At 41.9% G+C, this 14,336-nt stretch overlaps 1 protein-coding gene across 4 annotated transcripts in view; it reads left to right on the top strand.

Moving 5' to 3' along the window:
* The window catches only part of golga4 (golgin A4), a 246,147-nt gene that overhangs the window by 177,956 nt on the left and 53,855 nt on the right, over positions 1 to 14,336 (top strand). For all 4 annotated transcript variants that reach the window (XM_072263075.1, XM_072263085.1, XM_072263094.1 and 1 more), the window contains one exon: positions 11,228 to 11,349. In XM_072263075.1, coding sequence (XP_072119176.1) covers positions 11,228 to 11,349 — 122 coding nt within the window. The remainder of the gene's footprint in view (positions 1 to 11,227; positions 11,350 to 14,336) is intronic.

A 14,336-nucleotide genomic window follows, 5' to 3' on the forward strand; every position in this document is an offset into this window, starting at 1 on the left:
TGGTGAAGGAAGGAGCTGCTCCTAAAATCATGAATCTCGCTGGGATTAGAAAATGGTTAATTGGGCTGCAGTTACAACTTCCACCAAAATAGTTAGTGGGAAGGTTTTGATGAAGAGAGTTTAAAAAATTAAAAAGAAAAGATAAGCTTTTGACAGATGACAGGTAGCAAAATGATTATTGATAACCAGACTGTAATCAGGAAGGGACAGTACATGAACATTTAAAAAAAAGTTCAGAGTCAAAAAAGAGAAAATCTTTCACAAAAAAAGACAACGTTGAAGACTCTTTGTTCATTTGGTAAATCAAGTCTGACCCTTTGTGGCCTCATAGACTCCTGTACACCAAGGCTTCTTGTTGGAAACTGCCTCTCTGAGATTCCCCAAGGTCATACGCATTGTCTGAGTAACATTATCTATCCATCGTAGCCTCTATTGTCCTCTCCTTCTTTTACCTTCTGTTTTACCTAGCATGAGAGTCTTCTCCAAGGAATCCTCTCTTCTCATGATGTGGCCAAAATATTTGATTATTTTCAAATGTTTTTATTGTGAAGCAACATCAGCTTAACCACAACTGACAATGTCCTAAAGTACAATGCTTCTTTTCTTTCTTATAACAACATAATGAAAGTAATATGAATGTATGTATAGTAAACAAGCAAAAAGCAAAGGAAACCCTACCACCCCGTCTCCTTTCCCCTTCCCAGCCCTACCCTCCCCTCACCCCTCCCGTATGTGCTGTTTAGATCCTACCGCCCCCCCCACACTTAGCTCAGCTGTCGGTCTCGTTTAGATACAACAGAAATGGTTGCCAGATTTTTTCAAATTCCTTGAGTCTGTCCTTGATAACGTATCTTATCTTCTCCAGATGCAGAGTATCCATGCAGCCAGCCATTGTCTGAGTGATGGAGTTTCCTCCTTTTTCCAGAAAATCAGTACGAGTTTCTTTCCATTAAGTATGCCATAGGTCAGGAGTTGTTGCTGGGTGGCCTGGAATTTATCTGACCTCGCAGAAGTTCCAAAAATTATTAAAATGGGGTCTGGTATTATCTGAACCTTTAGTACCTTCAATAGGACCTCAAATATTTGCTTCCAGTACTCTTGTATCCTAGGACATAAAGCATAACTATGTAACAAATTTGCCTTTGAGGACTTGCATTTCTCGCACATTGGGGACACCTCTAGGAATATTTTATGAATCCTTACTTTTGAGTAATGTGGCCTATGTAAGATTTTAAATTGTAATAAACAGTGCCTGGCATTGACGGAACAGGAGTTAACATACTCCAAAGCCTCATTCCATATAACCTCCTCTGTCTCTGTACCCAACTCCTTTTCCCTCTCTTTTTTAATATTAAAGTAAAGGCATCTGTTAGTCTTGCGAGACCATGGATCTGCGCCTGGAAAGTCTTCACTCTCCAGGGCGCAGGCCTGGGCAAGGTTGTATGGAAGACAAGCAGTTGCCCATGCTACAAGTCTCCCCTTTCCACGACACCAATGTTGTCCAAGGGAAGGGCATTAGGACCCATACAGCTTGGCACCAGTGTCGTCGCAGAGCAATGTGTGATTAAGTGCCTTGCTCAAGAACACAACACACGTTGCCTCGGCTGGGGCTCGAACTCACGACCTTCAGGTCGCTTGTCCAATGCCTTAACCACTTGGCCACGTGCCCACACTTCAATATTATCCATTGTTGTATGACACTTCTTTAGTATGGTATCATACAGATAGGCGATGATGTGTTCTGTCCCTAAACATGATCTTAAATGATTATCTAATTAATCAGGTTCTGCCGTCTCAAAACCAGAAAGATGTGATCTTATATAGTGTCTTAGCTGGAGATAGCTGAAAAAGTGACTCTTTTGCAATCCAAATTTGTGCTGGAGCTGCCGAAATGACGCAAAAATCCCTTGTATGTATAAGTCTCCAACGTTGCGTATCCCTAATTCTCGCCATGCATCAAAGGCTCCATCTATACATGAGGGGATAAAAGGGGGGTTCGCTGATATAGGTACAAGAAAAGATAATGTTCTGAGTTTCAAATGCTTCCCCTTTTGTTTCCACATCTGTATGGTGCTATGGATAATGGGATTGCCTCTATAACAGGCTTTATTTAATCAAATAGGGGACATGATGATTGCCCCTATGGAATATGGCAGGCAATCCTCATGCTCCATCTCCAACCATCTGGGCAGTACAACTGTATCATCTATCCAGTGTGCTATATGGCTGACGTTCGCAGCCCAGTAATAAAAAATAACGTTGGGTAGTGCCAGCCCCCTGCTCGTCTTATTCTTGCAGAGATGTTCTTTTCTAATTTGATGGGCTTTATAATACCATATAAAAGGTAGAGTTATCAAATCTAATCCTTTAAAAAAGGTTTTGGTAAGATAGAGGAGCAGGTTCTGAAATAGATAGAGCAGTTGGCGAAGAAAGATCATCTTGACGGCATTTTCTCTACCCACTAATGTCTTCCAAAATTCTATTTTCTTTCTTATCTTTTCAATTAGAGGGATAAAATTTGCTTCAGGTAGAGAACTGTACTTTTTGGTTATTACAATTCCAAGGTAAGTAAACTTCACAAGGGTTATTTTGAATGGAAATTGTTTAAGCCCCTCCTGTTCTTCTACTTGGACTGGGAACAATTCACTTTTCCCCCAATTAATCTTATACCCTGAGAAAGTGCCAAATAAATTGACTATTTCCAGCAAAACTGGAATAGTAATATATGGTTTCGTCCACATAAAGGGAAATTTTGTTGATAGTATATTCTGTATTGTACCCGTAAATTCTGGAGTGAGAACGTATAGTCTCCGCCAGTGGTTCCAGGGCCAACACAAACAATAAGGGACTTAATGCACAACCCTGTCTTGTGCCCCTGTGCAAACTGAGTGGTTCCGAGAGGGTCTGATTAGTTAGTATTTTAGCACTAGGGTTACTGTACAGTAGCTTAATCCAAGTTATAAATTTGTCCCCCATTCCAATAACCATAACCATAACATAAACCAGTAACTGTAACATATCTCCCATCCTTGTCTGCTATTGTTGTTAGGTGATGAAATGAAACGTTTCTGTGAATTATTATTGCCACACCCCTAGATTTCATTGGAAACTTTGAGGAATATGTTTGGATCTCCCCCTTCCCCCTCCAACTTACAAATCTCTTACTAACTCTTCCTTCAGTTAGTCCTGACGAAGGCTCTTGGCCTGAAACGTCGACTGTACCTCCTCCTAGAGATGCTGCCTGGCCTGCTGCGTTCACCAGCAACTTTGATGTGTGTTGCTTGTAAACCAATTTAGTAGCTTCCCAGTTATATAGATGGTCACAAAGCCAAATCTGGCATTGGAGTGAAAAAACTGAGAAAAACTAGCAAACAGAGATTATTGGGAGGTTAAAGTAAGTGTGATTCTCAAAGCTATAACTTACTGTAGCACCATTAACAACATACTCTACATACAACACCAGTTTAGACCAACTCTTACTACTATCTGCCCACATAGGGCCTTAATCTGACATAGCACAATCCAAATATAACTCAGAGTCCTGTTTTCTACAGGAATTAGAGGCAGGGCCTCATTAATATTCAAAACGTTCATAATTTCCTACCACGGAGTTTTACTTGGGGCATCTTCATTCTGTAAGGGGTTTCTTCTCACTGTGCACAGTCACTTCTCAGCATTTCCCAAATGAGGTTCCGCATACTGGCGAGCTGCTTCTGGATCTGTTAACACTGCCTCGGTTCCATTAATAGTCATTCGTAGCTTCGCAGGATAGAGGAGGCCAAACTTGACTCCGGGAGGTCTATCCTGCAGCAACCTCCTGACCAGTGTGAAAGCCGCACGTCCTTTGGCCACTGTGGATGGAAGGTCTCTGAAGATCTGAATCCTTTGTCCTTGATATTGTAGGTTCTTGGTACCTATTGCCTTCTGCATTATATCTTCAAGTACATGTCAATAATGGATCCTTACAATCAGGTGTCACGGCAGCTTGTCGTCCCGGAGTGCTCTATGTACTCAGTCTATCACCAGAGCTTCTTCCAGCTTCTTTTAGCATCTGTGCTATGAAATCTCTTGTTTCCTGCCCATTTTCCTTCCCCTCTCGTAGGCCTGCAATTCTCAGATTCTGTCCTTTCAAACGTCCCTCTAAATCCAGGCACTTTTCAGAAAGTTGTTCAACTTGCCCACCAAGTCGTTTCACCTTGCTTTCCAGCTCCACAACTATGTCTGAAGCTCCGTTAGCTGACTCTGCTATCTCTTTCATAGTTTGATCTTGTATATTCAACTGGGCTTTCTGTGTGGTAATCGCAGTGTCATTTTCTGCTTTCAACGAAGCTTTTTACACTCAAAGCGACCGCTACCTCTGCAACTTTTTCTTCAATTTTCTTACAGATATCTGACTTCATCGTAGTTAGCTCTGCATGTAGCGACTCTATGGCCACCAATACCGCATTGTTGTCCATACTCTGTGCACGTGGCTCCACGTGGCCCTCACACGTCAGCTCCGAGGCGTCAATTGGGCCTATTTCTTCGTTTGTCTCTGCCTTAGCCGTTCCTCTTCTTGGCATTTTGTAGTGCACTCCTTCACTCTTTCTCCTTCTGGTAGGTATTGAAGAGCACCTCCCCTTCGTTTACCACCCGAAACCTCAAATTAACTTTGTGTAAATGATGTTTTAATATCAAATCTGCCGGAGCTACAGGGGGCTGCATCCTACTTGCTCATGGCTCCACAGCGCCCCCCTCCGGCCAAAATATTTGAGCTTTTGCCTGATAATGAAGCTTCCTTGTGAGCAGACTGGCTGTATTTTTTCAAGTATTGACTTGTTGGATCTTCTTGCTGTTGAACGAACTCTTAACACTTTACTCCAGCATCCAAGTTCAAAGGTGTCGATTCTTTTGTATTCAGCCTTACTAATAGTCCAGTTCTCACAGCTGTACATCACAACTGGAAATACCATAGACTTGAAAACTCTTTAGTAATTGTATTTAGCACTTGCATCAAGGTAAAAGATCTAATGGCACAAATGAACGCATGGGTCCCACCTAACTGCTATTGAAGAGATGTGGTTGCAAAGCAGTGAAGGTTGGTATTTAACTGGGATGTTGCCAGAATGGAGGACACTAGTTATGGGGAGGGTTTAGATGTGCCCACTGTTTTCCCTGGGGCAAAGAAGGCTGAGGGGTAACTTATGTAATTATAAAAGAGAAGGTGGATAATCACCATGTTTTCCCCCAACATTGAAGTATAAAAAAATAACAAAGTTAAGGTAAGAGGAATGTGTTTTTAAGGGGATCTAGAGGGTAAGTATTGTTTTATACGAAGTGATTGATTGGAGCCAGTGGAGTCAGGTACAGTCACTACACTTAAGAGACATTGGGACAGGCACATAAATAGGCAAGGTATAGAAAGGAATGGCCTTTGCATGGGCAAATGGTGCGATTGTGTATGGGCAAAAACGTCAGCAAAGGTGGGCTGATGGATTTCTGAACAGTATAGTTCTATGAATTTGTCTTCCAGGTTATTTTAATTTAGAAGATGTGAACATAATGGAAAAAGAGGCAGGATAGCCTTGATATTAGACGGCGGAAAGGGATAAACTCATAGCTCTGAAAGTTACTACAAGTATCAGTATGGATTGAGTTAAGAAACAGCAAGGGACAAAAAACATTGGTGTACCCATATTGTGATGGCACTATATGGCATATACAAATCATAAAGTCATGGATTTATACAGCATGGAATTAAGTGCCTCAGTCCCACTCAACCAAGCTGTAAACTTGAAAATGCTGCAGTCAGACCCATTTTCCAAATCATTAATGCATTTACGAGCAGTTGCAGGCCTAGCACTGACCCCAGCTTACCACTGGTTGCCAACCAGAGCAACAGCCATTCATCCCAACTTAAAACATAGAACTTAGAAAAGCTACAGCACAATACAGGCCCTTCGGCCCACAGAGCTGTGCCGAACATGTCCTTACCTTAGAGATAACCTAGGGTTACCCTCTATTTTTCTAAGCTCCATGTAGCATTGCAGGAGTCTCTTAAAAGACCCTATCCACCTCACCACCATCACCAGCAGCCCATTGCACACACTCACCACTCTCTGTGTAAAAATACTTATCCCTGACATCTCCCCTGTACCTACTTCCAAGCACCTTAAAACGGTGCCCCCTCACACTAACCATTTCAGCCCTGGGAAAAAGCACAATCAATGCCTCCAGAGCACAGTACTCCAAGTGGGGTCTGACCAGTGTCCTGTATAGTTGCAACATTACCTCTGTGCTCCTAAACTCAATCCCACAGTTGATGAAGGCCAATGCACCATACGCCTTCTTAACCACAGAGTCAAGCTGCGTTTGAGTGTCCTGTGGACTCGGACCCAAAGATCCCTCTGATCCTCCACATTGCCCAGAGTCTTACCATTAATACTATATTCTGCCATCATATTTGACCTACCAAAATGAACCACTTCACATTTATCTGGGTTGAACTCCATCTGCCACTTCTCAGCCCAGTTTTGCATCCTATCAATGTCCTGCTATAACCCCTGACAGCCCTCCACACTATCCACAACAACCCCAACCTTTGCGTCATCAGCAAATTTACTAAGCCATCCCTCCACTTCCTCACCCAGGTGATTTATAAAAATCATGAAGAGTAGGGGTTCCAGAACAGATCCCTGAGGCACACCACTGGTCACCAATCTCCATGCAGAATATGACCCATCTACAACCACTCTTTACCTTCTGTGGACGAGTCAGTTCTGGATCCACAAAGCAATGTCCCCTTGGATCCTATGCCTCCTTACTTTCTCAATAAGCCTTGCATGGGGTACCTTGTCAAATGCCTTGCTGAAATCCATATACACTACATCTACTGCTCTACCTTCATCAATGTGTTTAGTCACATCCTCAAGAAATTCAATCAGGCTTGTAAGGCATGACCTGGCTTTGACAAAGCCATGCTGACTATTCCTAGTCATATTATGCCTCTCCAAATGTTCATAAATCCTGCCTCTCAGGATCTTCTCCATCAACTTACCAACTACTGAAGTAAGACTGTAATTTCCTGGGTTATCTCTACTCACTTTCTTAAATAAGGGATCAACATCCACAAACCTCCAATCCTCTGGAACCTCTCCCATCCCCATTGATGATGCAAAGATCATCGCCAGAGGCTCAGCTCAACTTGTTTCAGAAATTCTCTATCCATGCCAATAAATTACCCCAAACTCCATGCATTCTTATGTATAAGTCTTTTATGCAGCACCTTATCAAATGCTTTCTGGAAACTGAACCGCCACCTGTTCCCCTCTATCAACTATGCTTGTTACATCCTCAAAGCAACCCCAGAAAGTTTGTCAAACAGGACCTTGCGTTGCTGAATCCATGCTGCACCTGTCTGATGGAACCAGTTCAATCCAGATGTCCTACTGTTTATTTCTTAATAGATTCAAGCATTTTCCAGACTACAGATGTTAAGTTAATTGGCATATAGTTGCCTTCAGCCAATATCCTTTCTTAAACTGTTGTGTGGTATTGACTTCCTTCCAATCCACTGGGACCTGCCCTGAGTTTTGTAATTATTCTACAACTTATGCCATCTCTTTTAGTGCCCTGGGATACATTCTATCAGGACTGGGGGACTTGTTTAGGCTCACTTGTTTGCTCAACGCTTCCTTGTTACTGATAATGATTGTATCGAGGTCCTCACCTCCCAGTGCTTCCATAACACATCTCTTTGGTATGTTAGACATGGCCTGTATTGTGAAGATCAACACAAAACAAGACTTCCTTGACCAACTTGATTTGCCCAATTTATGTGCAAGTTAAAATGGCCCATGATAACTGCCACCCATTCTTAAATGCACCAACTGTGTCTTGGTTTTATGGAGGACCATGTCCTTCTCTAATAGCCATTTTAGTTACAGGCACATTAAGTGTCAATCATATTAATCTATATTCAGGTGGTTAGCATTATTTGGAAAATTTTATTGTTTGGAGGTGAAGGCAAAAATGGATTTGAAAAAATTCGAAGACCTGCTGTTGGCTGAATGCAATTGTTTCTGCTGGTAATAAAGTGAAATAAGATAACCAGACCCAGAACACACACACACTTCTGATTCAAACATGCGTTATTTTACTTGCACAAGGAGAAATCATGACCCCTGTCACCACACTGTTCTGAAGCCAGGACAGAACATTGCTAATTTTTATACAGAATTTGCTTATCAGCTATGGATATTAACCATATGGTAAACTGCGTATGTTTGAATTTCTTACTTACAAGATCAATTGCCATTCACAATGGAGGTATTAAAAGTCAATTAAAACTACAAGTTGATTAAGGAATCTACTTTAAAGTTATTAAAACAATTGTCCCTTAGTTGTTGGGTGTGTTTCACAATCTTCCATTATTCTTACCATGTCTGTCTTTGGCACCCTCTAATATACAAAGGGAATCTGTGTTCAAGGAAGACCTTTCTAGAAAAGGTCTTTTTTGGAGGCCCCACTTGTCCAGGTTGATTACACTCTACTGCAGTCATGGTCGCCAATCTTGTCTGTAGTAAGCAGGAGGTGCATCTGACAGTCCCACTTCAAAGGTCTGGGTTGACTACAACTGCTGAAACTACCCTTGCCTGGACTCTGTCTTTAACCCTTGCCTTACTGCAACTTCCATACAATCTGCCCTGGAAGCAATATTCTACTGCATGTTACTTATCTGCAGGTGTGAACACATGTAGTCTGGTGGTGTCATCTAATTAGGGATGGCATAGTCATCTAGGTCACAGAGCTAGTATCTCACAGCTCCAGTGACCCAGGTTCAGTTCTTATCATGGTACATTTGATGTTGAATTGACATAAACTCAATGGCTACTTTAGGTCCACCTGTACACCTCGTTAATACAAATATCTAATCAGCCAATCATGTGGCAGCAACTCATTGCATAAGAGCAATCAGACATGGTCAAGAGGCTCAGTTGTTTTTCACACCAAACATCAGAATGAGGAAGTAATGTGATGTAAGTGCCTTTGGCTGTGGAATGATTGTTGGTGCCAGATGGGGTGGTTTGAGTATCTTGGAAACAGCTGATCTTCAGGGATTTTCACACACAGCAATCTCTAGAGTTAACAGAGAATGGTGTGAAAAACAAACAAAAAAGATCCAGTGTGCAAGAGTTCTATGGGCGAAAACACCTTGTTAATGAGAGAGGTCGGAGGAGAATGGCCAGTCTGGTTCAAGCTGACAGGAAGATGACAGTAACTCAAATAACCACATGTAATAACAGTGGTGTGCAGAAGGGCAACTCTGAACACACATCTCGATCCCTGACGTGGATGGGCTACAAAAGCAGAAGACCATGAACATACACTCGCAGGGCTTTTTTAGGGTGCCTCATAAAGTGGACACTGAGTATAACAGAGGGTTAACATATGAGGAACGTTTGTCCGCTCTTGGATTGTATTCCTTGGAGTTTAGAAGAATGAGGGGAGACCTCATAGAAACATTTTGAATGTTAAAAGGTATGGACAGAGTGGCTGTGGCAAAGTTGTTTCCCATGATGGGGGAGTCTAGTACGAGAGGGCATGACTTCAGGATTGAAGGGCGCCCTTTCAGAACAGAAATGCGAAAAAATTTTTTTAGTCAGAGGGTGGTGAATCTATGGAATTTGTTGCCACGGGCAGCAGTGGAGGCCAAGTCATTGGGTGTATTTAAGGCAGAGATTGATAGGTATCTGAGTAGCCAGGGCATCAAAGGTTATGGTGAGAAGGCGGGGCAGTGGGACTAAGTAGGATAAAATGGATCAGCTCATGATAAAATGGCGGAGCAGACTCGATGGGCCGAATGGCCTACTTCTGCTCCTTTGTCTTATGGTCTTATGGTCTATATGTCTGTTGTTTTCAAGATAATTTACAGAATTATCTGCATAACCTGAGGTCTGGTTCTTAGGCTGAGACTTGAAAATGGAGAAAGGCCAATTTTGATGATATCAGAAAGGATCTGGCAAGTGTGGATTTAGACAAGTTGCCTTCTGGTAAAGGTGTGCTTTTTAAGTGGAGGGCCTTCAAAGTGAAAATTTTAGAATACAGTGTTTTTATATTCCTGTCAGAATAAAAGGCAAGGATAACAGAGCTATTGAAGCTCTGGTTAAGAAGAAGAGGTACATAGCAGTTTAAGCAACAAGGAACAAATGAGGTACTTGAGTATAAGAAATGCAAAAGGACATTTCAGGAAGTCAGGAGGGCTGAAAAATAAACTGTGAGGCTGCTCTAGCAGACAGGGTGAAAGAGAATCCCAAGGGCTTCTGCAGATATATATATATATATATAACAAAAGGATTGCAAGGGACAAAATTCATCTTCTTGCTGATCAAAGTGGTCATCTACACATTTGCGCTGAACCAGGTGGAGGTGACCTTCATTGGATTTTTTGGGTCTGCATTTCATAGGGAGACAGACAGAATCCAGTGATCCAAGCAAATGTATTTAAGAAGTTCTGAATCACGGGTGAGGTGCCGGGGTATTGGAGGATAGTTAATGTTGTTCTGTTTAAGAAGGGTTGTAAGAATAAACTGGGAAGTTATAGGTCAATGTTGGGTAAGTTATTGGAAGCTATTCTAAAGGACCTTGTATGTAAGTATTTGCATAGACAGGAGCTGATATTGTGATAGTGAACATGGCTTTGTGCATGGTAGATCATGTGTAACCAGCCTTTTTTGAGCAAATTACCAGGAAGGTCAGTGGATGTCATGGATGTGGACTTTAGCAAGGGCTTCGATAAGGTCCAGCCTGGAAGAATACTCTATTAGTTGGGTGCTGTAATTTGCCCCAGTGGTGGGTGAGTCGGGGGATTTGGTTGATATGCAGAGAGGTAAATAGTTGCTTGATAGTTACCACTAACTTGGTGGACTGTTGAGCCTGTTTCCATGCTATAAGACTCTATTACATAAATACTTCACATACAATAGTAATTGTTTTATTTGCTTATTGTACTTCTGTTAATAAAAAGGTAATGCAATCATTTTATTTTGTACCAAGCTAATTTTTCCACCAAATAATGTTCTCTCTTGCAGCTCAAACTCTATACATAAGTACTTCACATTCAATAGTAATGGTTGTATTTGCTTATTGTACTTCCGTTAATAAAAAGATAATGCAATCATCTTAATTAGAACTGAGCAAAAAGTTTAACCAAGCTAATTTTTCCGCCAAATAATGTTTTCTCTTCCAGGCTCGAATTGGAGGATTTGCAGCTGAAACACAACTCAACTCTCAAACAGTTAATGCGAGAATTTAACACACAATTAGCACAGAAAGAGCAGGAGCTTGATATATCAGTCAAAGAGGCCATAAGTAAGTCAAAGTTGTGCTTTGGTACTTATTGAATGAAATTTTTATTGGTCTTTCATCAAAAGACCTTTGATAATGGAATTAATTCACTGAAGGAATATGATATTTATTCATTTAAATAGGATTTTCAAACTTCATACTAAGCTTTCTGGAAATTGGCTACATACTCTACTTGCATTTAAAAAAGAATGGAAGGAGGAATGTAATAGTCATTGTTATCTAGTATGAAAACAGTCCCTTTGGCCCAACTCATCCATTCTGTCCCTGTCTATTTGAGCTAGTCCCATTGCTCCACATTTTGCCCATATCTCTTTAAACCTTTCCTGTCTAAATTTCTATTAAAGAAGGCCTTTGACAAGGTGCTGCACATGAGGCTGCTTAGCAAGATAAGAGCCCATGGAATTACAGGGAAGTTACCAGCGTGCGTGGAGCATTGGCTGGTCAGCAGAAAACAGGGAGTGGGAATAAAAGGATCCTATTCTGGCTGGCTGCTGGTTACCAGTGGAGTTCCACAGGGGTTGGTGTTGGGACCACTGCTTTTTACGATGTGTGTCAATGATTTGGACTACAGTATTAATGGATTTGTGGCTAAATTTGCTGATAATACAAAGATAGGTGGAGGAGCGGGTAGTTGGGGAAACAGAGCCTGAAGAGAGACTTAGATAGTTTAGGGGAATGGGCAAAGAAGTGGCAAATGAAATGCAATGTTGGAAAGTGTATAGTCATACACTTTGGTGGAAGAAATAAAGGGGCAGACTATTATTTAGATGGGGAGAGAATTGAAAATCCAGAGAAACAAAGGGTCTTGGGAGTCCTTGTGCAAGATACAATAAAGGTTAACCTCTGGGTTGTATCAGTTGTGAAGAAGGCGAATGCAATGATGGCATTTATTTCTAGAAATATAGAATATAAGAGCAGGGATGTGATGTTGAGGCTCTATAAGGCACTCTTGAGACCACACTTGGAGTATTGTGTGAAGTTTTGGGCTCCTTATTTTAGAAAGGATATACTGACATTGGAGAGGGTTCAGAGAAGTTTCACAACAATGATTCCAGGTATGAAAGGATTGCCATGTGAGAACCTTCTGGCAGCTCTTGGGCTGTGTTCCCTGGAGTTCAGGAGAATGAGGGGGATCTCATAGAAACATTCCGAATGTTAAAAGGCCTGAACAGATTAGATATGGCAGTTATTTCTCATGGTAGGGGATTGTAGGACAAGAGGGCACGACTTCAGGATTGAAGGACGTCCTTTTAGAACTGAGATGTGAAGGAATTTCTTTAGTCAGAGGGTGGTAAATCTGTGGAATTTATTGCCACGAGTGGCTGTGGAGGCCAAGTCATTGGATGTATTTAAGGCAGAGATAGGTAGGTTCTTGATTAGCCAGGGCGTCAGTGGATTATGGGGTGAAAGCAGGGGAGTGAGGATGACTGGAAGAATTGGATCAGCCCATGATTGAATGGCGGAGCAGACTCGATGGGTCAAATGGCCTGCTTCTGCTACTATGTCTTCTGGTCTTAAATGTTGTAATTATATCCACATCCAACACTCCTTCTGATAGCTCATTTCATTTACTTCTCTGTGCAAAAAATTACCCAAGAATCCCTTTTAAAACTTTCCTGTCTTAGTTTTGACCTACGCTGTCTTGAATTATTCTGAATGAAATCAGAATCAGCTTTAATATGTCAAGACATGTTGTTTTGTGGCTCCAGTACATAAAAAATCAACTACATTAAGAAATGTATATATATTTCAATGAGAGAGAGAGAGAGAGAGAGAGAGAAATATAGTGGCAGGCATTTGATCCATAATGACAGACAAGGAAGCTGTTTAACTCAACAACAGTTTTTAATGTGATACACACCAAAACAGACCGGGCTCATAATCCACAAAGAGAACCCAACTAGTCTAATGAAGACAGGGGAGGTGACCGTCACACACCCCGGTTACAGCCAGGGTGACCCACGAGTACTCAAGCGAATAACTGTATTACCAACCCTAAAATGTGGCAATAAATGAACCGGAACTTCCCACCATAATCCAACAAAAGTATTTTAACGGAAGGACGATAAACAATGCTGGTCATTAGAAATGCAGGGTGGGCTGTCGACCAAATACCCCCCCCCCACTCTGTGTGTGTGTGTGTGTGTGTGTATATATATATATGTCTCTCTCTCTCTCTCACACACACACACACACACACACACACACACACACACACATATATGGCATCATGTTGTGGATAGTGTGGAGGGCTGTCAGAGGTTACAATGGGACATTGATAGGATGCAAAACTGGGCTGAGAAGTGGCAGATGGAGTTCAACCCAGATAAGTGTGAGGTGGTTCATTTTGGTAGGTCAAATATGATGGCAGAATACAGTATTAATGGTAAGACTCTGGGTAGTGTAGAGGATCAGAGGGGTCTTGGGATCCGAGTCCATAGGACACTCAAAGCTGCTACACAGGTGAACTCTGTGGTTAAGAAGGCATACAGTGCATTGGCCTTCATCAATCGTGGGATTGAGTTTAAGAACCGAGAGGTAATGTTGCAGCTATATAGGACCCTGGTCAGACTCCACTTGGAGTAGTGTGCTCAATTCTGGTCGCCTCTCTACAGGAAAGATGTGGAAACCATGGAAAATGTGCAGAGGAGATATACAAGGATGTTGCCTGAATTGGGGAGCATGCCTTATGAGAATAGGTTGAGTGAACTCGGCCTTTTCTCCTTGGAGTGACGTAGGATGAGAGGTGACCTGATAAAGTTGTTCAAGATAATGAGAGGCATTGATTGTGTGGATAGTCAGTGGCTTTTTCCCAGGGCTGAAATGGCTAGCATGAGAGGGCATAGTTTTAAGGTGCTTGGAAGTAGGTACAGAGGAGATGTCAGGGTGAGTTTTGAGAGAGTGGTGAGTGCCGGTGGCAGCGGAGGAGGTGGAAACGATAGGGTCTTTTAAGAGACTCCTGGATGGCTACATGGAGCTTAGGAAAATAG

This window comes from Mobula birostris, chromosome 1 (assembly GCF_030028105.1).
Source record: "Mobula birostris isolate sMobBir1 chromosome 1, sMobBir1.hap1, whole genome shotgun sequence".
Taxonomy (NCBI): domain Eukaryota; kingdom Metazoa; phylum Chordata; class Chondrichthyes; order Myliobatiformes; family Myliobatidae; genus Mobula; species Mobula birostris.